At 38.4% G+C, this 27,919-nt stretch overlaps 2 protein-coding genes across 5 annotated transcripts; one reads left to right on the top strand and one right to left on the bottom strand.

The window, feature by feature from the left end:
* On the bottom strand, positions 1-14,502 carry PRIMPOL (primase and DNA directed polymerase). 4 transcript variants are annotated; one of them, XM_057370205.1, is made up of 13 exons: positions 14,419-14,502; positions 10,753-10,975; positions 9,614-9,705; positions 8,511-8,652; positions 7,766-7,913; positions 5,044-5,319; positions 3,935-4,097; positions 3,592-3,689; positions 3,125-3,211; positions 2,936-3,044; positions 1,732-1,814; positions 1,607-1,653; positions 2-628 (listed from the first exon to the last, which is right to left on the bottom strand). In XM_057370205.1, the coding sequence occupies exons 2-13, from the start codon at positions 10,930-10,932 to the stop codon at positions 323-325; spliced, it is 1,731 nt and encodes a 576-aa protein (XP_057226188.1). In that variant the 5' UTR covers positions 10,933-10,975; positions 14,419-14,502; the 3' UTR covers positions 2-322. The 4 variants fall into 4 exon arrangements, with proteins under 4 accessions (XP_057226190.1, XP_057226188.1, XP_057226189.1 ...); XM_057370206.1 differs by lacking the exon at positions 14,419-14,502 and adding an exon at positions 12,988-13,390; XM_057370207.1 differs by lacking the exon at positions 3,125-3,211 and having other exon boundaries at positions 1-628.
* Positions 14,503-18,924: 4,422 nt separating this feature from the next.
* On the top strand, positions 18,925-27,025 carry CASP3 (caspase 3). The gene is made up of 7 exons (XM_057370204.1): positions 18,925-19,084; positions 20,188-20,280; positions 21,100-21,224; positions 21,724-21,852; positions 23,769-23,944; positions 24,436-24,553; positions 25,627-27,025. The coding sequence occupies exons 2-7, from the start codon at positions 20,207-20,209 to the stop codon at positions 25,851-25,853; spliced, it is 849 nt and encodes a 282-aa protein (XP_057226187.1). The 5' UTR covers positions 18,925-19,084; positions 20,188-20,206; the 3' UTR covers positions 25,854-27,025.
* Positions 27,026-27,919: the final 894 nt, after the last annotated feature.

Raw genomic sequence — 27,919 nt, 5'->3', positions numbered from 1 at the left:
ATAAATTTTCATYCCRTTTATGGAAATAAAGAAATCTGTTTTGTTGGCTTATCAATAAAACTTGGACATACAATTAACAAACTGAARCTGTACAATAAAGAGCATTAAAAGTGCTAAGCTTGGAGTAGCATTCATGATGAGTTTTTTAGTCCAATCCTCTTCAGCCCCCATATAATCTACCATGATCTCTTCATGCCTGCTGAAGTTCACCAGGCACTCCATTCTTTCTCTTCCAGCTCTCGAGCGGTGCGTTTGAACTACCCTGCAGGACCTTTCACAGAGGTACCCGACACACAAGTGTCCTTGCTGGCTAGGCCTGTGMTTAGCTGCCTTCTTTAGTGCAGGTKTCTTMTTGCCTTAAAGCTTCTAAAAGAAATTCATCTGGGATTTCTTCCATGGCGTAATTCAGACTATCATCTGCAGCTTCAGCTAGTTCCACATCTTCAGCAGCTTCTAGGAAACAGGCATCATCACTTGGATTTTCCCACTCACTGTCTGACAACAGGAAGTCTTGAGTCCAGCCATTCTCTAGAGATACGGAGCTTTTTGACAAGTCTGACGCATTAGAATGTGCATTTACATCTTCTTCTGTATGCTCCCTGCCATCCATCAGCATGTACTCTTCTTCCTTTGAGAAACAAGAACACTCCTTACTCCATATGAAAATGCTCTTCATACCTTTAACTGCTCTGCAGGTTTGGAGCTTGTACTGTCAGAATGGATACTACAGAAAGCTGGCCAACAAGATAAGGTTTTCCAGCATGTTAATGTATGGCCACGTTAACCTGTGCAAGCCTGTTTTAATAGAAGTAGAAATTTGCTGTTTTTCTAGCAGCCTACAAGTAGCCCGTTGACTACAGCTTTGTAAAATAATACAAAGTTAAGAATAAATCCAGTGTCTTGTTTAAAGATACTGTCAGGAYCTGAAAATACAGTTAAATGCCACTTTCTGTGAAATAACAGTAATAACTATTGAGTTGCTTGAGTACAGCTTAACATGCCATTCTAATGTATGACATTTGGAGATGTAAAGTTAAATTTAAAAGTTTCAAAATGACGATTCCTATTGCCTAAGCAGTGGAAAAACTCGTATGTTCAGAGCATAGAGTCTAGGTGCAGTATCAGRTCATTTAAATATAATACCTGTTTGGGGAAACACTCCTTTCATACATGAAATGAAGATAAAGTAACTTCAAMAATGAGGGTCACTGGCTTGTATTTGACTCTGACTGACTCAAGTGTTCCAGAACTATATTACCTGGCCCAGCATGAAGTCAGACACGCACAGTAGAGCTAAACTTGGGCAGTTTTTCTGTTCTGCTCTGAGAGTGGCCTTGTGACTTAGACATTGGGAACTGCTGTTCACATCAGAACAGAAGGAAATCTTTAGTCCCAGGTGAAGTTAGGCAGGTCCAGTAATACAGCACTGCTGGAGAACTTAAAAATYAATTTATGGAGTTACCCCACCAGCACAACTGCTCTGGGGACCTCTTCTATACCACTGTAACAGTATGTGGAGCTCAGCAGACTGAGATGTTAACGGGGATGTGCAGTGACTTCCACAGACTCACAAGAACTTTAGCATCTCAATWACYCAAAAACGTACCTCTTTGAAAAGAGATGGGAGACATATTCCAGGTGGTAATGGAAAACCTAAATCAAATAKAAGACATTAATTAAAGTCAACATTSCAAAAAGTTYTAAGTATTAATGAGATCACAGGTTACATACTTTGTGATTTGAAGTTTTGTTCTCTGCAGACAGGATCATGACACTTTTGATACCAGACTTCGTTCCTTAGATCTACCAGGATCCTAGTAATGAAATTATTTCCTTTTTTAGTAACAGTATATGAATGAAGTGAATTCATGCAAGAGGAAACTCTGATACTAAATGAACAGGTTTTGTTTGTCCTCAGCTGTGGACATTGCTTTCATTACTCTTGTCATACTTATAAAATTATTTTGTGCAATTTTTATTAAAAAACTTCACATTTCTTAAATTAAACTTYTAAGACTAAGATCTGAAAGTGAAATTTAGTCAACTTCATTACATTAAGTTTGGAAGAAAAATTCATAAAATTAAGATTAGCATATGGGACTTAACTGTAAGGTAAGATTTTGTTGCTGCTGCTGTTACAGATGATTATAAAAGCTACATAAAATCACTATTTTCTGTCACSGAGCTTTTTCAACCAAACTTCAAGCAACTCATTTGAGAAAAAGYAAACTCACCTAGCTGTGGAGTTTTTTGAATATGTTTGTTTCTCAAAAACACATTCCTTATGTTTCAGTGATTTTAAATATATTTTAAATTAATATATTTATACTAAAAATATACTCCAATTCTAATATAATCTAAAAACTTAAGTTTCCATCACATACTTGCTAAAACTATAGGAAGTCTGAGTCCTTGTAGAGTCACTAGCAAAACTCATCTTGGTGGATGTGGCAGGAATTACCATGCTARAATGGTAATTCTCAAATATTAAAATGACAGAGTCGTTTTAATAACATAAGAATATAATTTAAGATGCATTGTAAATTAATTCAAAACTGGTCTGCTTGCTCTCTTATTTTTCAGCTTCCTAGCTGAGAAGTGTCAAAGCATAGTACTGCTTAATAGCTTAAATGTATGCTGACCTTTTTGTTAGCATCTTTGGGCCCATATTTTAAATACCATGAAGATTACTTCATGGAGCTATTGGAAATCAAATTCGAGTTTTCACAAAGTAAACTTGGGGTGGGGTAAAGTTTGTTTGGCTTTGTGAGAGTTTTTTTTTGTAATAAAAACATTGTATCCTCACAGAGCAAGACATCAGAAATTGTAACAGTTGCTCATTCTATCCATAAAACTTTCTCAGCATTTTTAGAGAGTAACTGTTGAACAGGAATATAAATAAAGCTGTTTTAAGCTGAATAGTTAAAGAACATACATTATGTTGTTACTTTTGTGAGCTCTTCTGATATTTTCACACCAACGGTAACCAAAAATATCGTAAATAAGTAGTTCTTTGAGAGAGAAGTAACTCCATTGTCGTATACCTGAAAAAAAAAAAAATTTATATTCTTTAGAAATAGTGCTGCAGAAGACTCATTTGTTAATAGTAAAGTGGTCTCTTTACCTCCTTGTAGCCCATCTCTATTAACCAAAGAATGAACAAAATTATCAATTTCTGGATATGGCGAACCCTGGTAACCTTCCATGAGATCTGTGAAACCAAAGGCCATATACAACACTATTAATGGGTTTGCCACTGTAATATGTCATTGTAACACTTAAACTTTMTATAGACCACAAACAGAATCACATCATACCCTTGATTAAACCAGGGATAAACCACTGTTACTTTCTTGAAGTTCCTTAAMGGGCTACCCCCACCCCCAAGGTGCAGAGGGAACTGGGACAAAGYGGGGCAGCTGTGGGTACAGGAGGGAAAGGGTCAGTGGCATTCAGGTGTTGCAAAGCATTCTTCAGTACAGATGTAYTCTGCCTCCTGAAAGCCAGAAGTTACCAGGTGTACAAATCACAGAAATCTAAGTTAAGAATACTTGGATTTTTTTCCTATGCAGTAGAAAAGGCTTGAAGTACCTCTGCTGCTTCTGGTAGTTTTACTGTTTAAAAAAGCAGACATTTTTCTCTCCTCCTCAGAAAAGCCGGATGATAGAACTTTTGTGTCATCACTTACTCTGAAGAAAGGAGATAATACAAAGGGAAACGTGTGATTCTTACAGCGTAACACAGTACAGTATAAGTCCCAAGAAATTTTTTCTTCAAAACCAAGAAATTCTACTGGRAACTCCTAAATCACCCTGTAAGAATGTTAATGGAATAGTTGCTCCTTCATAGCTGCGATTTGTAACTGCTGCGGGAGAATTATCATTGAAACACATATTTTAAAATATTGTAMATTTGACTGGAATTAAGTAATTACCCAATGTTGCAGATTAAGGAGGAAAGAAAATATGCTTCTTCCAAGGAAACATCCTTTTCACAGTTGGGAATAAACTTATTATCCTCTGCTATCTTCAGAATCACATTTTTTCCTGCTTTTGATGACTTATACATCCGGAAATTTCTGTTCTTTGTATAAACTCCTGCAGGAAAACAGCTATTTCTTAACATAGCAGTGCTGGCTAGGATTTAAGATACTTAGAACTTGTAAATTAAACTATTTCCCTTAGGCCCAGCTAAGAGTCTAATGCATGGACAAAAAGTGTAACTGGCTGGTTCACACCCCATAGAAGAAATGCAACAAAGCAAGATCATGCACATACGTACACTTTTATGTTATACAAGAATTAAGACCAATGCTCAACACCTCTACATAGGCATTTTAACTATTCTGACATTATAATTATTGTAAGTTTCCCTTCAGTACAAGAAAATGATGCTTTCACATTAACTTTGTGAAATACAATGAGCCCAAAAAGCTGCAYAATTATTTTAACTAGAAAGAACTTAATCAAACTTCCCGTTTTCTGTGGACCAGACACAACTTGTCTGAAGCAGGCATCAGGAAGACTTAATTCCAATCTCAAAAACAAATAACAAAACAATGAACAGGTATCTTAAACATTGCATAATCTGTCTAGTAATTTACTGTGAAGGTGAGTTTTATTTGCAGATTGCATTGATTTTCATTAAAAGAACTCAGAGCTCATACAAGGAGAATATCCCACAGCTTTCTGTCACTGCAGCCTCATGATGTAATTCAGTATTTCAGCAATTTTGACTTTAGCTTTCCAATTTTGAGGTAATAACATAAATATGTATATTTATGTATAACATAAATATTGAGGACAGTTAATTTTGGGGAAGCTAACWTCAAATTCTTAAAAGGTGACATAGGAAACATTTTGCTTTAAGGTTCCTTTAAAGTACAGCATCTATGATCACAGTTTCAGTATGCATTTAAAGTCTGACTATAGGGACAAAAGTAAGAACACAACAGTTCCTACTCTCTGTAATCAAAGATTAAGGAACTTCTCATTTCTAAACCTTTGTTGTATCCCAAAGAGGTTTAAAAACACTTATATTTACCTAGATCCACAAAAAGTTGCTTGTTGCCTTCTTTATCATTTACTATTAGGAAGGAAAAATCAAAATTTTCTCCCTGGTGTGATATTTCCATATGCTTTGTTTTGTGAGCAATGGCTGGCCAGTCATCTTCAACAGCTGTCAGGTTTGTAAGAGAACCATCTAATCCAGCTCCTGCAGGACACTGGAAAACATGCTCTGCTTCTTCTGTTGGAATCACAGCAGCTTCACTCTGCATCAATCTGATGGCAGGCTGCAAAATGGTTCTCACAAAGTTACCTTAAAAAACAACCAAAAGAGGCCAGAAGCACATAACATCATTTATGAGTCAAGAAAGAACTTAGAGCGTTTCTATGCAAATATTTTTCAAAACAGCCAAGATGGAAGTGGTTGAAGTTCAAGGTCTTTTTAGCCCTTCTGGATTTTAAAAAAAAAATCTTTTGATCTGCTCACTGTATAAAATGGTTCTAGCCAGTAACTGAGAAACCAATGCCTCGCAAGAATTTGTACTAAATGTCTAAAAAAAGGCATGTCAAAGTCACAAAACGGGAGACAGAAAACTTAAACCAATGGGCTAAAATAAACAGTTCAAGCKTCTACCAAAAGAACTGGTTAATGCAATTTGACTATCAACATCACAGGCTAAAATTTCTGTCATATCTTATTATCTATTATCCATGTCATACTTAGGAGCTYATACTAGCAGAAGAGACCATGCTTTCAAAGTGAAAAAATTGCAATAATCTCATTTAAGTCTTTGGGGTTTGTAATTGTCGCCACAGTGTCACATGATAAATAACTGCTCTGTGTCACGCTTGACGCTGGCAGACAATATTACAGGCATTTGCTTATAACTAAGACAATCTGCTTGGCTTGCCTTGAGCTATTCCTCAAAGGATTTAGGGATGCAGATTCCACTACTCCTAACAATGAGAAATCACGTTTCTTAATGTTACAAAAAAAAAAAAAAAAAGCCAGAAGTTAGTCTATGCTGGAAATACTCTGTCCTCTTTGTGTTGCAGTTAGGTCGTGAATTTTGGCCTAAAGAAGTGCTTAGGCCATGGATTATATGCTTGTACTAAAAATATTAGGGGAAAAAAGTTTGCACATGTATGCAGGCCTACAACACCCAGCCTGTCCTTACAGTCTGCTCTGCTCCTCCACGTGTTCAGGTCAAAAAGACCTTTCATAGATGACTCCTCTGAGCAACACAAAACATGTCAACCTTACACCACTTTGACCCAAGAGTACRTGCATTCTCCCCATGGGAAAACAAGATTTTCTCTAATGCTGTACTGGACTAGACAAAAGCCCAACACTGCATCATTAAAAATAGCATAACTGTGCTGTAGTTAAGTACTAAAAGCAAAAAGCTCATTTTCCCTGTGCTCTCTACAAGGCCCTGTGTGTAAACTTTACTCAAGACTGCAGTGATGGAGGGTGCAGAGCTAGAAACAGGCATAAGCATGAGAAAGGGAGGCCTGAGAATGAAGACAGTCAGACAGACTGTGAYCAAGCAGACACCAGAGTAAAAGTGGGAAACTGAGTGTTATCAAAATTTTGAACCAAACATCCCTCAGCTCTTCCTATTCCTTATTGCCAGGGAAAAACCAGTAACAAAGCACATAATTTCTTGTAATTCTACTGTTACTGTCACAGTTCCTCCTGAACACAAACAGTATAGCTAAATGTCACAAATCTTAATTTCACCCCTTCTAATAACCCATGAGATTATTAATCTCTGTAAAATAGCATTGCTCCTTCATTTCCCTCACACTTTTTATTTGAAAAAAAAAAAAAAACCAGACCACAATAGAGCACAAAGGCTACAAATTTAAACACTCAAATATTAAGAAATTGTAAAAACCAAGGCTGCAGGTGCAATGTTTAACTCAGAATTCTGCATTTGAAGGTTGATACAGATTTTAATTCCACCACTGGGCAAGCTGTTTTCCTTCAGTTCCTGCTTCACTCAGCCAAAATTCAGCTGATAATTCATTTTTGTGTCCTCATTGGTCAAAGTATGTTTATAAGACTGCTTTACTGCACACAACAGAGAATACATACACAAGAAGAAGAAATTATGAATTCCAACATTAACTTCCCTTAATGTTCACCACTAGCACCTCAGTGCTTCACASTGTTTTAAAAGAACATTCAAAATACTTCTGTTAAATGAGGAAGTTTTATTGTACTTACTTTAAAAATGGAGTCAAAACAACCCTAAACTGGCAATKCTCTGTTTTGGAGTTGCCATATCTCAAAAAAACCCAACATCAACAATTAAAACTGCTTTCAGCTTTCTTTTAACCATGTTTCTACACAAGTAGCTTGAAATCATCTTTGTCCTGCCTTTTTGACCCTGTGCTGAGCACAAATTAACTCTATTTAGAACCAATAACAGTAGCTTTAATTGTTAAGACAGACCTTAACCTGAAAATTAAGGAGCCACAGACTTGCCACTTTTGGAGAAACCAGTATTTTTGTAAATAAAACATACAGGCACAGAAAAAGTTACGTTTCTGCAAACACACATGCTAATTATAGGAAAAGAAAGTAGAAGATGAGAAAAAATGAAGCTTAATGAAATATATTGTAATTTCTGCTGGGAATACATAGTTGTTTCCATATACAATTCCATTGAAATAAAAAATATGARATAGCACTGCGTAAAGTCAAAACTTCACCTTTTATTTCTAGGTGTAAGAGAAAAGAACATACGTACCAACATGAGTATTATCCTTAAATACAGCCTTTTGGGGTAGAAATATTAAGTGCCGACTAAATTTTTCATCAGTACTGGAATCCAAATTCAAGACATCTTTTGATGAACAATTTATATCATAAAGTTCTTTTAATTTTTGGCTGACAAGCTGAAATTACAAATATTAGATATGTTATTTTACTCCAGCATTTTTATTAGTTGCATCTACAAAATCTAAGACAAATTCAGATTCTGCATTCTTTTTCAACATATTTTTTTCCTCATTTTGAGCATACAAATAATTTAATTCAAACTAACTCATATCAAGTTTTAARCAAGTTTGACACAGATTGCATTTCCTTAAATATGCAAGTCACTGAATACAGTAACAGTGATAAGCTGAGAAGACTTTCAGTTTTTCAGGACTAAGTCTAGTTAAGTGTCTTTATCCTGCAGGTTGTTTTCCACCACAAAGCAGTTCACACCCACAGTGACAATGTTGGTAATACAGGCTCACCAGGAGTGGAAGATGAAGGTTGTCATGATATAACGAACTGGTGAGCTAACTCAGTGTTATGATTTAGCTAATTTATTGGTATAACCCAATGAGCASTAACTAAGCAGAAAACATAGTCACTCCAAATTAGCTCTAAAAACCTTCAATAAACTGTGCTAGTGATTACTGACATTCAGGAAATACTTTGGTTTCATATTAAATTAGTAACAAATTCATATTAATGTCCAATATKACTTTGCTCCAGTTTACCTCAATTAACTTCATGACCATACTCTTGCCATCTGCACCAGGATTTGATGCCTTGTAAAACTCCAAATCAAAATAAAGTTTGCAAGCATCTTTTTCAGGAATTACTTCATAGCAATGCATAAGACTTGTTTTGTAACCTTTGCTAAGGAAAAACAAAAACAAATCACAACCTCTCACGATAAACATWATGAGCATGATAAACATGCTTATCAGTTGTAAACAAGGATCCCATATATTTTATTCTGCAGTCAACCACCCATATTAAAAAAATTTAGTAGCTCTACAACACTTTGAACAATTTGGAATTAACATCAGCATCAAATACCAACAAAGATTATTTGCCAGGCCTAGAACTTTTTTTTTTTTTTTTAAGTATACTCTCCAGGCCTGCCCACCCCCTCCAACAGGTCTTACAATACACACAGTAATGTTACTGAGAATTCAAAGAACTATGAAAACTACAGTAAAAAACTTATCACTCATATGTCTTTAGCACAAAGAGATTATATAAATTTTTTTTCTAACTAAATTAAAAAATAATCTCATTTTCAATTTGAGAAAAAAATCAGGTTTTTCATATAAAAATTTACTCGTATTTCTTTTACTTCATAAAGTATGTTTTATTGTAAAACAAGTACCTGGGGGAAAAAGATCAGCACATKATGAAATTGTCGATACTTAGAACTGCATCATGCAAATGCAAACCCATAAATCAGTTACCAGACACCTGCATTAATGCCCACTGAAACTGCTGTATGACTAGTCAGAGAAGTATGTTTTTGTCATGTGTTGGTATGATCCCCTGAGGAAAGCTGGCAGCAAAAGCAAACCTACTGCTATTAGATTTAAGTTCAACAGAGTCCTTAATTCAGTGGAAATAATGGCAAAAGAAAGTTGAAACCTACTATAGAATATTTTGTATTGTCCTTACGAAGGTTTTTACCACCACCAAGATGAAACCTCAGGCAATCCATTACAGCTCTGCTGCTCAGAGCAGCAGACAGCTCCTGGGAACACCTATCTAGTGATAGATCTTACTGGGTAGGATATCCAGTATAACACTAACTTCTAGTCACATACAGGGTACCTTCTCAAATACTCACGTGTAATAAAACCAAAGCTCTTTATACGTTGTCACAAGGTAAAATCTCTGTCCACTCTGTGCATTCTTTTCCAAAGCAAATACATGAACTTCCTTCCAAAATAAAAATGTTGAAGTTTTTTTGTTAGTTTTATTCAAAGAACCAGTTTAAATCTTCAGAAGTTCTTAAATGCCATCAATTAATTTAGTAATAAATACTAGAGACCTAAAAGCAGGTAATTTATGCTTTTTCAAACTGAATAGCATCTCGTTTTAATTTAAAACATCCTTCTGATTTCAGTTACATGGGTAAAACTTTGAAGCTTTTTTTTTTGCTGTGCATTAGTGTCAACTGTTTTCTCTGTAAACTCTTGGTTTTTCCCATCAGTGGCAAATACATCCAACAGGGGGAGGAAAAATGTCCTGAAAKGAGCAGCCTCGTGGACATGATGGCTGTATATGCCTTTAAGGCAAATATTCTTCATACATTGTTGTTTAGATCCAAAAATGGAAATCTGACAAGAAAATAAAAAAAACTACTGCCAAGCCACTGAGAACCTATTTTGGAAAACAGCCCTGCCAGGATTACTTAAATACCTGAAACAGCATGGAGAAATGCACAATACATTCCTTAAAAACAGCAATCTATTTGAAAAGTATTAAACTGAAAAACAGGATACTTTTGCATAATATTTATTTGGCCAATCACTTCTAATCATCTGAACTTGCTACTCAGATGCCATTGGAGAGCTGTAGAGTTTTTATTGTGTCTTTGCGTCCTCTTTATCTCTTCTTTTTCCTCATTATTTTTTCTGCTTAATTCTCACTACCTTCCCATTTTCCTGCCTATCCTGACAGTTTGTTCAACTTGAGAAGGAACAAATCTATCATTACAATGTTACCAAAAAGCACTTTTACTGTTTGAAGTTATATCACCACATATCAACTTGTATGTTAAAATTGAACTAGTACTTCTTAGAGATACCTCCAGTGCAACGTGACCTACAAAAACAAAAATAATACTTGCTGTTTCAGGATCGGGAAGAAAGAAAAAGATCTTGCAAAYTGATAAAAGACTTTCACTGACAATCACAATTTTAAATTATGATCAATCCTGAAATTATATAAAGAGTAGAGACATTTGCCTAACACATTCTATACCTCTTTGCAGATTTTCACATAATTAAAAGCTTCAGCCTGTCGAGAAAATATTTTCCAAATAGAGGATGGCATAGAGGGTTTGGACAGTCTTGGTCTATAAACTGTAGGAAGAGGGTTTCTTTCATAGTGAGATGCTAGTTCTTCCACTTTCTTCAGTCTTTCTTGCCATTTTCTCTTCATTTCTCCATACAGCAATTACAGGTAGTCAAATCAGTATCAATTTCTGTTTGCAAGGAAATTTAAATGTTAATATATCTTGTACTCATCAGTGCTTTGATTCTTATTCTTTTGAGTATAATTTCTTAATTAACTAGGATAACCAGTATTCCAAATCAACACCCAACCTTGCTGTGATATTCATTTYCATATTAAATCTCTCTGCCCTGTTTTGCAAGTACAAGAGCTTCATATTAAAACTCTCAAAGATAAACACAACAGAATAAACACAGCAAGACATGGCCTAGGAAGTTTCATTTTTTCTACAGAAGGGTATTACACCCTTCAAAAAGTATACAAACTGTAGACTAGGCACATAACATTAGTAAGGAGTGAAAAAATACAATTTTATTTGCTTTATGGTTGGGGAGACAAATGAGTTAATTAATTTGTACGGATAGTACAATACTTGAGTTCATAAGAAGAATTAAGACTTCAGTGACTCCAGCTCTGAGTCTGTATCTCAAAGCAGAARAACTGAAATCCAAAATCAGGGCTCCGTTCTCCACTGCCAACCTTCACTATTCATCAGTAATACTTTCACCAGCATTTAAAGTCCTGTACTTTCTCACAACCTTAAAATAGCAATCTTATATCTTTTCAAGAAAYAGAACCACGCAGTAACTTTTGCTATCTTGCAACCTTTAAGCTTCTAGCTCCATAAAGTAATCCAAATGCTGTRATGTAGTAAAGCATAAACACACATATGTACAATTATCTGTGAGTAACTGAACACCTGAAAATCAGAAAAACTCACTGCCMGGAAACTATGAAAAAGAGGAAGAGAGGCAAGAAGTAACAAACATGAAGGGGAATCCTCTTGTTTTGCCCAGCATAACCAGTTGGTTCTAACAGCCCCTGGGTTTCAGTGAAAGATAAAAATCAAACTGTACTCAAAAGTATTCAAACCTTYAACAAGCTGGATCCACAAGACTAGTTCAAGAATTTAAATACTCTCATGGGGCCCTGAAGCCCAAACTTTAGATCCTCTTACTCCCCCATTAATGCTGTCCACAGCAAAAGTTCCTGACACATTTCTGCCTACTGTACATCTAATCCTACCCATGTGTTTGATAGTTCAGTGCTTGTGTCAAGTTTAAGCAACAGAATGTTTTTTCTCTAACAGGGGTCAAACATATTATCGCTATCAACCTTGTTGGACTTCTGACCTGTGCATTTTCCCCACTCCMTTTTTACGCTCTTAGTTTGTTCTCTGGGAATGAAAAGTTAGATTATAGACAGCAAATAGCATTGCTCAGAAGTGCTAGCAAAACTTTCAGTTTCATTTTGGTGCTGTTGGCTGTAAATTAACTGTGTGCAAAAGACATCCCTATATCAGCACTTTCCCACAAGATGACAATTCAAAAAGGAAAGTGAAGGAGATATCCCATAATTCTCTATTAATTTTAAACTTTCTAGTTATGGCAGGACACATTTTTGCGGAAACACAGCTGGGTGAATATCTGAACATGTGTTATTGACTCAGCAGGCTGACTGCACAGAGAGCCTGGAAAAATGTCTGAGYGATGACTTAAAGAATTTGCTATTTCCTTTTCTCCATTTGATGGAAGACTGCTTCCCTGTTTACCTCTCATGATAATGACAAAACATAACTATCCACACCTGCTGACAACTGAGGCTGAGACATGCAAATCAACTGCTACTAAAAATAATATGATTGCACTTGTTTCCTGGTCAGTGTGTGTCATGCAGCAAAGTTCTGTGGCAGAATTCATGGTTCTTGACACAAATAAATGAGTGAGATTTTCTCTCAGCTACCAATTCAGCCTTAGAACACATTAAATAACAATCAATATAGTGTGAAATTCCCTAATGTTAGTGAAAATTAGCTTAGCTATCCTTATATTGAGCTAGCCAGTGGCATACTAACAAACAATACTCCTCTCAATAAGGAGCAACAAATTTTCACCTTGTCCTCCTAACAGAAGAAGTGGCCTGTACAATTACAAAATCACACAATCACGGAATGGGTCAGGTTGGAAGGGGTCAGTGGGTCACCTGGTCCAACCTTTCTGCTCAGGCAGGGTCATCCTAGAGTATATGGCACATGATTGTGTCCAGTCGGTTCCTCAGCATCTCCAGCAGGGGAGACTCCACAACCTCTCTGGACCATCTGTTCTAGTGTGCAATCTGTTCCTAAAATTAAGATTGCAAGTGCAAAACTCAGTAAATCAGACCTGATGATAAAACTTAAAAAAGTAGGTCAGTATGTGTTATGAGAAGCTGGAATACAGTTTCCAACGTCATCTGACTTCTGCTACTAAAGGTAGGTGTACAAATACGAAACAAAGTGACTTAAAATTTGATGATGAAGCCCAAATCAGCACTGAGCTTCAGAGCGCTGTTGCACAAGGCAGGTCTGTGGGCAGCCAGGGACATTCACCATGCAGGTGGGTGAGAACCCGCCCTGAGGGGAAGGTCCTGCCATAGCACAGGCCAGCACACCCAGSGGGATCTCACTCACTCAGATCTGGAGGGTGGCTGCTCATTTGGTAATCATACCCACAGATTACGCCAGCTGGATGTTTCCTTTACAAACCACCTTTCTATCAGAATCACAGAATATTCTGAGGCAGAAGGAACCCACAAGGATCATCTAATCCAACTCCTAGCCCTTCACAGTATTATCTCCGAGAGTCACACCATGGGGCCGAGTGTTGTCCAAATGCTTCTTGAACTCTGCCAGGCTTGTGCTGTGACCACTTCCCTGGGGAGCCTGTTCCAGTGCCCAACCACCCTGTGGGTGAAGAACCTTTTTCTAATACCCAACCTAAACCTCCCCTGACACACTTCAGGCCATTCCCTTGGGTCCTGTCAGCGGGGACGAGAGAAGAGATCAGTGYGTGCCCCCCTCTTCCCCTTACAATGATGTTGAAGACCACAATGAGGTCTCCCCTCAGTTCTCTCCAGGCTGAACAGACCAAGTGACCTCAGCTGCTCMTCAKGCGGCTTTCCCTCAAGGCTCTTCACCATCTTCACCGCCCATCTTTGGACACTTTCAAAGGATATAAATGGCTTTATATCCTTCTTACATTGTGGTGTCCAAAACAGCAMGCAGTACTTGAGATCAAGCCACACGAACACAGTGCAAATGAACCAGAACAGTATATTTGTTTCATCAGGCAGAGGAACTCAAGCAACAGAGCAAACCTGACAAGRTTTGGGCTGCACCATTCACACCCAAGAGCAGCAAGGGCAGCCATACCTGGCTCAGTGTTCCCCCGTGGGGCCCGGCCCGGCGAGTGCCGCCGGGAGGGGAGGAGAGGGGAGAGCAGGGGAGAGCGGGGAGAGCAGAGCAGAGCACAGCACAGCAGCCACCCCGCGCCCCCTCAGCCTGGCGCCGCCCGCCTCCCTCCGCGCCGGGAGCGGCCCTCACGGCGGAACCGCCTTCCCGCGCCCCCGGGGCCGCTCCCGGCGGCACCGACTCACCGGCCCTGCCCGCTCGCCGCCGCCATTGGGGCGGGCTGTCCGCCCGCTCTGCGCAGGGAGGAGCCACCGGGCAGCGCCCGGGCTGGGCGGGAGTGTGTGTGTGGGTGCTTTGCGCGCAGACTGGCGCCCAGCCAGGCTCGGGGGAAGGCGGTCGGGGTGAGCAGACAGCGGCGGAGAGGGCAGGCGGCGGTGCCGGTGGGTAACGGTGGAGCGGGATGCGGCGATAGGGGAGCCGGGATGCGGCGATAGGGGAGCCGGGATGCGGCCGTAGGGGAGCCGGGATGCGGCCGTAGGGGAGCCGGGATGCGGCCGTAGGGGAGCCGGGATGCGGCCGTAGGGGAGCCGGGATGCGGCCATAGGGGAGCCGGGATGCGGCCATAGGGGAGCCGGGATGCGGCCATAGGGGAGCCGGGATGCGGCGCGGCTGCGGCGAGGCCGAACAAAGAGCGGGGGGGGCGGGGGATGTTGGCATGGACCAGGCTGTGGCTCTCCGGGTCCGCGTGGCCGCCCGCACCTCTACCGGAGGAAGTCGGCTGCGGGGAGCAGGAGGGGAGCCCCGTTCCTCCCGGGGCTGAGAGCGCCGCTCCCCACGCTGCCGGCGGGGCTCCCGGCGCCACAGGCCCGGCGGCTGGTCGGTGCTGGGGGCGGATGAASCCCCGGCCTTGCCCGCAGGCCAGGTGGGAGCGAGCGGCCGCGGTGCCAGCCCAGCTCCCGCCGCTGCCCCCTGCCCGAGGCAGTGCGCAGAGCCTCAGGCATTAGTTTTCCAGACGCTTAAGGTAGCAGGTTTGTTTCCTTTCAGCCTAYTTTTGTGGAGAAGCTGCCGAAACAGAGGGGGAAAGAGAGGGGAGAAAAAAATGAAACCACTTTATTTCTAAGGTGCTGTCTGGTGACCCGTCTGTAGACCATTAACTAACCGGAAACACGGGGTCGGAATCTGTGTTTGGATCTTCCGAAACAAAGCATATTAAACCTCGTCTGTACCGACGAAAARCATGCTTGGGCTCCTGCAGCCACTGTAACTAACCTCTGATAGCATGGAAAAGGCCCTGCCCGAGGTCTGCTGTGTCCTGTYTGTTTTCTGCTGGGCTGAAGGATAAGGCTGGTCATCTATAGTCTTTTACCCTCTAACTCATAGTTCTCTCCTTTAGATATCTGTTTGTCATGGGGTAGGTTTCAAACTAACACACCATGCCCTTAGTGTTAAGGAAGCAGATATGGCAATTGCTTATAGTGACGGTGATGTGATTAATTGGTACAGGTGACTTAATAATCAAGGGTTCCATTTATACTTGGATTAATTTCAGCTTATTTTACAGCTTCTTGCTGAGTAGCTAAAACTTCTTGCTTTTGAAAGATCAGAATGCAGGCCCAGTCAGGGCTTTCTAACAACCATATCCAGACCAGAAGTAATGTGAAGAGCTGTTGCATACGGGTCTGCTTCCATCAGTAGTAGCAGTAGTTRGTAGGGGGATAGTGTCACATACCATTACATTTTCTGGATTTTAAATGTTTTTCTTTTTTTCATATAATCAGCTTCTGTTTTTTCCTTRCTTTATTAATCTGATAATTATTGTTTAGCAATATACATTGTAGAGTGGAAACTTTTTAATTTGCATGTCTGCTTCAGTATTGCAGTGTGTCATATTTATGTTCGTGTACATAAAATACCGTCTTTGAATACTTGACATCTTCTCTTGCAGTCATGTGAGGTGGAAAACTGCCCTTTTCTAATCTTGAAGGATTTGTTTTACAATACTGATGAGTGTTTTGAACATGTGGTTTAATAGTGCTACAGTCTTTGCTTTGTACCAGGAGATATATACTGAACATGTGTTGTCTCTTGTGGTTTGCATATTTTAGTTACAGTTGGATACAGTTGGCAGCTAAAGACAGTTTAGTTATTTGCTTTCTCCCCTGTCTGAGAAGCYTTGGTATTAATTTTGTCACTATGTCATTCATTTCTCTTGGTTCTCATTTCAAGTAAATATTGCTTTAAAAAAATCCCTGATGGTTCTTATGGCAGTGGTGACACATGATGATGTGAATTAATTCTCATTAGGTCCAGGTAGAATAAATAAATCCAGGCTGGAATGGAGTAAAGAATTGTTCTGTCTATTATTTTCCTATCCAAAGAGAAACATTGAAACAACTGCATTTATATAGGGGAAAAWTATTTTTAATCTTATCGCTATACAGAGAGACATTGGTCATTTTTTGGTAGCCTGCAGAGCATAGCTTTGGAYCCTTTTGAACCACTTTATTTTTTATTGCTTAGTATCTATAAAGATCATTGTAGCATCATCATTAGTTTTGCTGTCTCTGTCTCATGCAGTTTTTAAAAAAATCTGTGTTTTTTTCAGATAACATATTGTAAAATAAGCTTCCTAAAATCTATAGAATGTATTTTGCTAGATTATAAAAATGCTGTTGATCTTTTCACTTGTTTTTTATATTTCATTACAGTTGAAAGCTTATCTTACCTAAGCTTTCAGAGAAAATAATATGAAGGAGCAGAATAAAAATTTTAAATCAAGTTTTTGATGCACTGTCATGATTTTTCCCCCCACACCTCCCCCCTCCCGAATGAGATCATCTTCCACAGGGAAATGCATGGCATCACTGCATTACCTAAAGGAAGATGAGGCAATTCTYAGCCTGTTAGAATCAGCATCTCCTCTGGAGAGCATTGCTGTTACCCTGATTGGTGCTTTAGAACACAAAATTCCCTTCATGCTCAAATGCGCATTTGAATGCCTAGCAACAAAAGAGATCTCTTTGTGCTTGTCTTTTGTTTTTGAAAGAAGTGCAGGTGTCTTGGTGCCTGAGGTTGCTGAGGAATTGATGAATATTAAAAGTGAGTTACAAATTCTGTTCTGATGATAAAGCATGCAAATTTAAAATACTTGACCGTGTTATAACCAGTTTTTCTAGACAATCCCTGTAGCTTCTGTAAAGTCTCTTAGACAAGCTCCAACTGTGATGAAGTGGAGTGCAGTAAGCTCTAACACTTCATTAAACAATTGAAACTGTGAGCTGTGAACTAGGCTTGCAGAGGCTTTAGTAAGAAACACTTTTATGATATAGTATTACAAATTGTGKTTTACATTTTTTAGAAAGAAAGTACTATATCTGTTGTAAGTGTGGGTTTGCTAGCTACTTCTTCCAATTTGATTGTTTCTTTGGCGCTGGATCAAGGACAGTAGTTTTAGAGCTTTAAATTTTAAGGTCATAGAAGGATCAAAGAGATAAGTTTTAATTTAAGGTGACATGAATGTTGAAGATCTCTCTTAATGTTTGCATCCTGCCTCAGTGTTTCTGATGTAAGAAACATTCCGTGCTTACAGGCAGTTGGGTCTGCAGTTTGCTTAGCTGAGTCTGCTGCTTAACTAAGTTCAGCAGTTTGGTTGGAGCACACCTGGTGTGAACSCAAGACAGACTAATGATCCACTTACCCTCCCTCATGATTCCAAGGGTTCATCTGTTGGCCAGAGTGTTTGCTTTCCCTATATTTTGGCTGAGTCTTTCTCCAAGCAGCTGTTGGTAGCTGGCTCATCTGAGAGACAGGAGCTGACTGCAGCTCATGTGGCACAGTATTTACTAGTTTACACTCTCTCCTTCATGTACTCTCAGCGCTGGCAGTGCAGAACTTGACAGTGCCCAACAGCTGGCATAAACACCTGGGTTTTTAGCAGAAGTTGATTTCCATGCTAACACAGTTACACTGCTGTCAGTACATCTGTTGATTGGTTTTGATAATAGAGTTGGCATGTGATGCTGTGCTTTTTATTTATGGTTGTTTATTAGAGCTGTCAGACAGAAAACAAATGAGGAAGTTAACTTTTAACTGTCTCTCATTAATCCCAGCCACATTGAAGGATTTAGGTTGTGCTCCTGCACACAGTTCTTCTTCAGGACAAGGAACAGTATGAGTTGCATCAGAATTGTGGGTCAGGCTGGTTGGATGTTTTCCTACAAATTGTGCTGAGGCTGAGAGCTCAGGAAAGCTGAGAACCAAAGCTTGGGATGATTGCAATAGGGATGGTTGAAAAAGGTGCAGAAACTCCTGGAAGCTGGGCTGTGCTRGAGCAGGATAACTTACAGCATTCTTTTCAGTGAAAGCTGTTCTTTCCAGTTGCTGGGGATCAGAAGCTCTGCTGTTCAGTTAGAGCTGGGTGCACACTGAGCAGTTTCACTGTAGATTGGACTTTGCTGGCAATGCTAATGTTCCCTGCCCCATAAGGGATAGGGTTGGATCACTGGCATGCCACAGGCCATAGGTATTTGAATTGCTCTTTGGAGCTGCTTGCCTTTTTCTTCCCATAGGGTATGTTTAATGAATTGTACTTTGAAGTTAGGATGAATGACTCCAGATTGTAATGCTAGGCAGTCCTAAGTTCAGCTAGATTTRGTTCCTGCCCCATGATTCTGTCTTTAAAATAAATTTCTAAAGCATAATGATAGAATGCATTTTAGACATGTTATTTCTAAAATACCAATCTTGTTTAATGCTCGTGTTACTTGATTTTCAGGAAATTTCCTGTTTGCTGCATTTCATAATAGAGTTGTCAAGTCTGGAATAATTTGGTGAAGAAGAAGATTTAATTACATCAGTGCTCTGAAATAGTATTCAGAGTAACATTGAAGGTCTTTTGAAGTCACTAAAAATGTAAGTAAATGTCTTCCTAGAAACAAGTTAAGAAAGAAGGTTATATATTACCTAATTAGTGCTTCTAGTGCACAGAAATTGTTGCTACAAAAATGGGTGTTTGTGTTGTACTAACAAGAGTATAGATACKAAGTTGAGACTTAAGAATAAAATGATCATGATGTAAGATGGCAAATGTAGTTTGCCCCAAAGAATCTAAGCTTTAAATAAGAATCTTCATCATATCTGACCAGAAAATCTTACTACTTTGTCTGGTTACTTATACCTTCTTATTTACCATAAATGTATCTGCTCAAGTTTTTCTACAATTCTTGCCTTGTAATGCCTTTTTTTGTTTCTTGAGGTCTCAGCGCTTCTAAGAATTTATTACTTTGTTTCATCTGGAGATTAAAATTTATGATGCATAATTGTTTCTGAAACATGAGTATACMGTGACTTTTGGTTCTATGTTCCATGAGTACACACAGAGTAACAGGGGGAGGTTTAATGCTTTTAAATTGATTTCTGATTTGGTATCTGTTATSATTATTGTGTTCTCATAAAAGTAAATAGCAGCCCACAGCATAGGGTTCATTTCATCAACTTTTTAAAGTTAAATTGTTGTGGTTGTATTTTATTAATATTGCAATTGCCCTCACATACACCARTTGGAACAGGATACAGTGAAATTCTGAAAGGTATTCAATTTCCAATTCTCTGTATTCCATTTCAATCCATTTGAAATGGAATGCAGAGAAATTACTCATTTCTCAAACTACTATGACCCAATTTCTAATCCATGTTAGTCTTTGCCCATCTCTGATAACTTGCATTGCATGATTTTGGTTCTTAATTTCTAATGTATGTGGGGACATTGCAATATTGTAAAGATTTTTTTTTTAATTTATTTGTCTCTTATATTGCTTTTTGTGTGTCTTTTCAATGATTTAGTCACAGAGATCTGCAGACTTTCTCTCAGAGTTCTTTTAGAAGGCAATAATTTAGAAAAATATTTCATGTTGTTCTTTCAAATACAAAATGTGTAGGGATTACTCAGAAACGACTCCTAGGCTAAAGTTATTCTGTGAACTGTCATAATACTTCTATTTTCTTGCATTTTCAAGCTGATTATTGGTATTAATAATGGCTGACATAGGAGATGGACCACATTTGGGAGAAGATTTGRCAGATGCAAAATCTATTCCAGGTTTTAAAGGGTAAGTGAGGTACATTTGGTTTAAGTCTTCAGTTTAAGTCTGGAGGAATCTTGTGTGGTAATGGAAGGTGAGAGCCATAGAAGAAATAATGCTAAATGGAAAAGTTTAAATTATGGTAAATCGTAATAATCAAAAGCAACTATTAGAGTTGTACTGACATTGAAAATATATAGTATGTGACAGAACAGGCCACATGCATGAAAAGGAACTACAAAGCAAAACACTTGAGGTGTAGTTAGGCTTAGCTAACTGCTAATTATCAAGTGCTTAGGTGTTCTTGAGAGGAGATACCTGTTTCACCTCAGGATAAACATTCACCTCTTTCTATGCAGTGCTTCTAGAGCTGGCCTGAGTCTGTAGAAGACAGGCTGTTTTCATCCAAATGTAGCCATCATGCTGGTGGCTATTGCTTAAGCAAAAAAGCACACATCTGCCACATTTTTCTAGGTTTTGAATGTTTACTTATAAAAATTCAATGGTAATGACTTTTGGTTAGAATTCAGAAAAGATTTGCCTTCTCAGAGCTAGCCTTTGCTCCGGACACATAGATTTCAAAAGATGATAGTAAAACAACCCAACTGATTTCTTGTTGATACAGTAATTGGTATCCTTAAACAAAGTTTTCATTTTTCCTGTGCAGAGGCATTATAATTTTAAACAGAATTTTTTCTTGATTCTTCTAACTTTAAGCTTGTTGCAAGTTGCACTACTACAAAGGCAACCTTACCAGTTCATTGGGTTTGCTAAAATAACCCATTATTATTTTGAAAATGCAGAGATCAGAAATTAACACCTAATTTTTTTCTGATTTTTATACAGAAAGAACCTACCTGCTAGCAAATCTATGGACTCTGGAATTTTGCCAGACTACAGTTACAGAATGGATTATCCAGAGATGGGGGAATGCATAATAATAAACAATAAGAACTTCCAGAGACACACTGGTACCACTTTCAAGTTTTTAACTTGTTTTGCTTAATTTAGATAAATTAGTGCCATGTGTTATTCTTTCACATGAAATATGCCGACCAGTTTTGATTGCACTCTAGAATTAAGTCATGGGTGTGATTCATTTCAGTTCATTCTTCCAAACAAGCATAGAGGAAACACGTTAGAGTATAGCAGTGATGAGCAGGAAAATTGATCAGCAGTACAATACTGTCTTACCTTTTAGTCATGATTTCTATTTTGTAAATAAAATGCTTCTTATGTCCTTATATAGATAGGTAGATACAAAAATAAGATGTAGATAAATCTATAGTACAGGTACAGAAAGTGGGAGATGGTGTGCACATGTAACAGTGCAATGTTTTCTCTGTTCAAGTGGATCTGGAATAATGGAATGTTTCAGACTGATATAGGTATAAGTGACAAAAGAATTTGGCTCAATCAGACCATGCYATCTATATTATATCAAAAATAACACATTCCTCTTCTGTATAGGGATGCTACCCCGTTCCGGTACAGATGCAGATGCTGCAAGTGTCAGAGAAGTTTTTATGAAGTTGGGATATAAAATAAAGATCAACAATGATCTTTCATATGGGGACATTTATAAACTACTGAAAAAGGGTAAGTTAKTAAATGTCTGGTGTGTGTATAAAGTCAACCGTTGTTTCCAATTACATCTCTAGCCGTCACATCTCTTCTTTCTGGGTTATTTTAGATGTTATTTCACACTTTCTCGTGATTCATTGCTAAGGATGACTTGTACATCATAGTTTCTGTGTTTATTCACCTTTGCTGTCTTTCCATCTTTTATGCCATATCCGTATCCTTTCTCATCTTCTAAAGAAGGCTGGAAAAAAGGCTGAAACTTAAATGCAGACTGATTTATATTCTGATCCTGGGATCACTGAAGCTCTGTGAGTTGGAAAGAAAACTGCAAGATTGGGTAGAGGGTTTCTGTACTGAATGTTTGGTGGTGTGGTCCAAAGAGGGGTTCTGATTGAGGGGCAGGAACTGCAGTTGTGTGGACTGAATTTTCTATTGGACAAACAACTCAAGTTTTGTTTAATTTAATTAATTAATTTGTTTAATTTAATTAATTAATAAAACACCCTTCTCTCAAGTGAGCACTTTACACTACTGTGTTAGTCCTGCTTTGTTTGGACTTGGCTACATCTGGACCCGTAAATTAAATGGTGCCTGGGTATATCAGTAGCCCTGGAACACAGGCCATTCTGGTTAACTGCTGGAAGGTTCTCTGCCATGACTGTGACTCGTGCCCACCAATGCTCTCCCAGACTTTCAGGTCACAATGAAACAGTAAAAGTGTTCCAGTGACTATTCCCAGCCCCAGTTAGCCTACAGCAATCCTCGTCTTGGGTTTAATGTTTGGTTTTGTTCAGGTCTTTTGGTTTTTAGGGTTTTTTATGAAAGTGTTTGCTAACATAGTTGTAGGTTCTTCAGTGCCAGTCAATGTCATTTTCTGACAGAAAATGTGACCAGGCATGGTWAATTTAATAATTTATTAGTGTTGTTGCAGCTGGTCTGTTGACAGTAGCTGAAAATGTGGTTCTTCTAAATGCAGTGCTTGTCCATGAACTGTACAAATGCATTGCTTGAGAAAAGTCTAAACAGTTCATTTCTTCCAGATTAGAAATTCAGTGTTTTGGTAAACTCTAAAGAGTAAGTCTTCAGCTTAGGGTCAGACCCTAGTTAGGGTCTGTTTTCATTTTTCACTACAAWTTCTTGCATCTGCTGAGTTACCACTCATAATGTCTTTTGTATCCTTTTTTGAAAACATTGTTTGTATCTTTTCATAAATTTGAAAAAATCATCTTGGTCCTCAAGTACATTTCCCACAATGTCCAGGCAACAAGAGACATTAGAGAATATAAATTCAATGCTATTTGCATACCACAAGATGAAAGGGAAAAAAAAGTATAAATCTATAAACACTTTCTGTCACTTTTAAATAACTGTAAGTAAAAAATTAAGAGGATTCAAAAATCCTTCTAGACCTCACTACAGGTAAAAAGGGARAGGGAGAGAAAGGTATTGCTAGTAGCTAGGTCCCTGAAGGAGGAGCAACTGTCATGCTGCATTCAGTTCCCATGTAGTCCAAGTAGTTGAAACATCCCCAGTTGGAAAGAGGTATGACTTCTCCATTCTTTCCCAAAACTCGGGACTTTCCACCAGTCCGCTCCCAGATCACAAGACTGACCATTATTGCATGGATTAACTGTATTCAGACTTTGAGACACTGTAGGAATACCCTTTTTTTTTTTTTCCTTGCAGTATTCCTGGCCCAGCTCTGTGGCCATGTCTTGCAATGGGTAGCACTGGCCCTTAATTTGTGATTTACTGTGCCCAACTTCCTSAAGTGAAGTAGGCAGGCCGCTTCTGTTCAGAAGTGAAAACTGGTTGGAGGTTTCTAAACATGTGAATTAGTTCTTAAAGACTTCTGTGACATAGGAAGGATCAAATGTTCAAAATGTTTAGGGAATGCAGGAAGTTAAGATAACTCTCTTTTTTCTTTCAAGTTTCTGAAGATGATCACAGCAAGCGAAGCAGTTTTGTTTGCGTGTTGCTAAGCCATGGCGACGAAGGGTTGATCTATGGTACAGATGGGCCTCTTGAACTGAAAGCAATAACAAGCCTTTTCAGAGGTGACAGGTGCAGGAGTTTAGCTGGAAAACCCAAGCTCTTTTTCATTCAGGTGATGTACAGCTGAACAAGGATCATAAAATTAGCCAGATAGTTAAAAAAAAAGAAAATTCCCATTGATCATTAGTGCAAAGAGTTAATCCTTTCTAAAATAGATTTGAATGTAATTATTTTCAGAGAAAGATTCTCTTCAGGTCTAAAGTGGCACAATTTTCCCTATTTGTAGGCAGTATTTATAATAGCTGACATTGCATTAATTCTATGTATTAAGTAAAATCTTAGAGAATACTTTAATGAGTTTCTGAGTGTACTTTTGAATTAATATCTGTCTTACCCAATCTGTGTAGTTGATTTAAATAAATGCTACTACTTTTCTTCTGAGTCTGTCTGATGGAAATGTGACACATAAATTCTTACTATTTTTGCAGTTTTTAATCATGATACTATAATTTTTAAACCACAAAAAATAAGTATTTTTATAATCATCACTGCCTTTATTTTTTTATTCTAACATTATTTCCCATTCTTCTTTCCACCAAATAGGCTTGTAGAGGGACAGAATTAGATTCTGGTATTGAGGCAGACAGTGGATCAGAAGAAACTATGTGTCAGAAAATACCTGTAGAAGCAGACTTCCTCTATGCCTATTCTACAGCACCAGGTGAGAGACTGTATCCATGTCAGCCTGTATCCTGCTATAAATTACAATTTGGAGTTGGACTCAGTCAGTGGGTAACTTCGCTTGTATGGAATGTCCCTTCGGTCAGTTTTGGGTCAACTGGGCCAGTTGTATCCCCTCACAGGATCTTGCCCACTGCCAGCCCATTGGTGGAGGGAATGTTGAAGGAAGAGACAGCACTGCTCAGCAGCAGCCAAAGCACTGGGGTCTTACCAGCATCTTTCCTCTACCAATGCAAAGCACAGCATTGTGAGGGCTGCTGTGGGAAAATGAACTCTTGCTCAACCAAACCCTATGCACTCTTTCATGGAAAGGTGTATATTCTTCCCTCACTTTTTTTACCTTGATATGATTTGTTTTTGAGGTAGTTGGTGTTCTTAGTTCCTACAAAACCCCTGCCAAACCTTGGATATATCCTTCTCATTAGCAAACTCTCAAATGTTAATCTGCTAGAAATTTAGTTAATTGCAGTTGTGTAAATAATATACAGCAAGAGGAAAAGGTATTATTCTGAGAGAACAAAACAGTCAGATATGCAGAAGTGGATGATAAACACCAGCATATTATTTGTCTATCTACTGTATTTGCATTGCATCCTTAAGCCAAGTTGGTAGTGGCAGAACCCTTCATACGTCTTGTACATTTCTACTTAGCAGAAGTAGGTTCATTCTTTAATTCTGCACATAGTCCTGAAGCCAGTGACACTGAAACCCATTTTCCATCTCTGCTGTCACCTCTCCTTTGTATTTGTGTACTCYGTGAAAAGTAGTAAGTGATTAATGACAAGATTGCTGCAGCAGGAGATCATTTTCCTGCCTTTTGATTTTCTTCCTACTTAAGGTTTTCTTAGTTTAATAAAAGGTGACAGGATTAGAAAAACCTTTTGAGTTGGAATTTGTGGAGATTGTAAAATCTAAATGTTGTTAGTTGTTTTTGAGTTTTAGTTTTAAAACGTTGATTGCTATTGGAAACAATACATTGTTCCCCTAATTGCTGACATGTCCTGTATCAAAGGCTGCTACATCTGATCACTTTGACATTGCTCTCTTCCACAGGCTATTACTCCTGGAGGAATTCAGCTGAAGGCTCTTGGTTTATTCAGTCATTGTGTAAAGTGCTGAAGGAACATGCAGGGAAACTTGAACTCATGCAGATTTTAACTCGTGTAAATCGCAGAGTGGCAGAGTATGAGTCCTGCTCAACTCGACAAGATTTTAATGCGAAGAAACAGATTCCATGTATTGTCTCTATGCTCACCAAAGAATTTTATTTCCCTTCCTAAAACAATTTTTCAGTTCATGTTTTTATCTGCATTTTATATGCAATATTAGTACAAAATACCACTTTTAAATCTGAATAACACTTCACTTCTGTGTGTGGCACAATGGGCTGTCTCAAAGTTAGGTATATGTCTGTTGTTAGAAGTAAAACATAGTATGGCTGTGTTAGAAATGCAAACATGAGTAGCTGAAGCAGATTTGAAGTATTGCAAAAGGTTAGGAAGGGGAGACTGAAGAAAGATCGGATCATTTCTCGGAGCTATTTGGTGCAACATTTCACTTTGCTGAAGGGGCAGAGAAAAGAAACAGTTCTAACAAATAGTTTGGTTTCACATCTTACAAAGAAGATTCATAATGTCAGTTATGGTAATATGATAGTAGTGTCGTCATGCATTTCTTAACTCAAGTTCTTAACGTTTTGGTTATAAATTAACCTAAACTATTTTTATGCTTTTGGGCATAAACTGTGGAAAACAGCCATTACATACTTTTGCGTACAATTAGGAGGCATGTTTAGAGTACAGTCAGTTTTTCCTGATAATTAGCGATAATTTTATAACTTTGTGTATGGAATGCTACATAAAGCAATTATATCAACATGGTAGCTATTTCAAAATAAATTTTGTATTCTGACGTTGAAGCTGAGTGTCCAAGGGACCAGTCTTCCAAAATGTCTTTCTGCAGCTCTCTATGCGTGGAGCTGTTGGGGCGTATTTGGGACTATAAGAACCAGTGAAAAAGAAAGTCTCGAACACTCTGTTTTCCTCATTTTTGCCTTAAATAAGAGTGGGTACCACATGTGCATACCACATGCAATTTGTGTGAAAACCTAGATTTGGGGTACTGGCAAAAATTCACTTCATATGTCTAATTCCACTGATTTAATTACAAACTTCAGCTAAAATATGTTAGYAAATAATAAATTTTTCTCTCTTGATTCTGAATTTTTTGAAACAGACTTTTACATAATTGCAAAGTATTTTTGCTGATGTTTCATTTTGTAGCAGTCTTTTTAAGATCAGTGGAAGACATAATGTGAAGTTWCTATAGGGTGCTTGCAAAACAAGACTTGAAACTTTTTTAATTGTATTGCAAAAACAATGTTGGCAAATTGATGTTCACTTTCAGAGGCATTTGGTGCTTGTTTTGTTTAATTAAAAATTGTTTCCTAGATTGTTTTATGCTTTTCTATGTATGTTATTTGTTTGGGATCTGATAGCTGTTGCAGATTAATTTTAACTTTATAGGTATCCTTTTTACCTCAAATTACTGTTGTCCTTTCCCCCCCTGCCATCTGCCTTACCAGCTGAAGTTGAAAAGAAGCCACTTTAAAACATTGTATGCCATTGTATAGGCAGGTAATAAGACAGAAGTAATGATTGAGTTCTGGGAAGTGCAGGTTCAGAAGGCTTGCAAAGGAGGCAGTTTTAAACATTGTAGATGAGTTCCCTGATGACTGCCTGCTGGGTAGGAGCAATATTCTCTTGTAGAAATGTTCTATGAAAGAGGATTGGTCCATTTTAACTCATAGAAATTTTTATTGCCCATGCTTCTGTTGAAAAATTAAATAGGCCTCTTCTTCATCTAGGTTGTGGATTACAACAAGCACTTGCAAGCTTATTTGTTGTGAATGASTGACAGGACTTCTCAATCTACTTCAAAGTAATGGGGCATAGGGATGTTCCTTGAGTTCTTAGTTCTTTTGATGTGAAAACTTCCTGTCACAGAGTTTGCTCTTCCATTAGATTTAGTAAGTTCTAGTCTTGATTCATGCTCCTTTAAGGGAACATTATTGTACAACTTTTCCAATGGTCTTTAAAATAGAGCRAAATGAAACCAAAGCTAAGCTACAAAGAGTAGTCAGTTGGAGGAGTGAAGCCTGCAGCCTTAAGATACACCATGGCATAGTGGTAAAGAGATTTCCATGAGGTATGCCAGGAGATAAGCACTGGAAGAGTTAGAGTGGGCATGATGGCCTGGTGATTGAGTGGTGGGTTATCATTAACCTTACCTTATCTCTGCAATGGGCCAGGTGGGAGAGGCAGTGATCCTACATGTTCCACCCCTG

The sequence above is a fragment of the Malurus melanocephalus genome, unplaced genomic scaffold (assembly GCF_030028575.1).
Source record: "Malurus melanocephalus ecotype Western Australia unplaced genomic scaffold, MMel_1.1 scaffold_121, whole genome shotgun sequence".
In the NCBI taxonomy this organism is placed as follows: domain Eukaryota; kingdom Metazoa; phylum Chordata; class Aves; order Passeriformes; family Maluridae; genus Malurus; species Malurus melanocephalus.
This window is presented reverse-complemented; position numbering and strand designations above follow the sequence as displayed.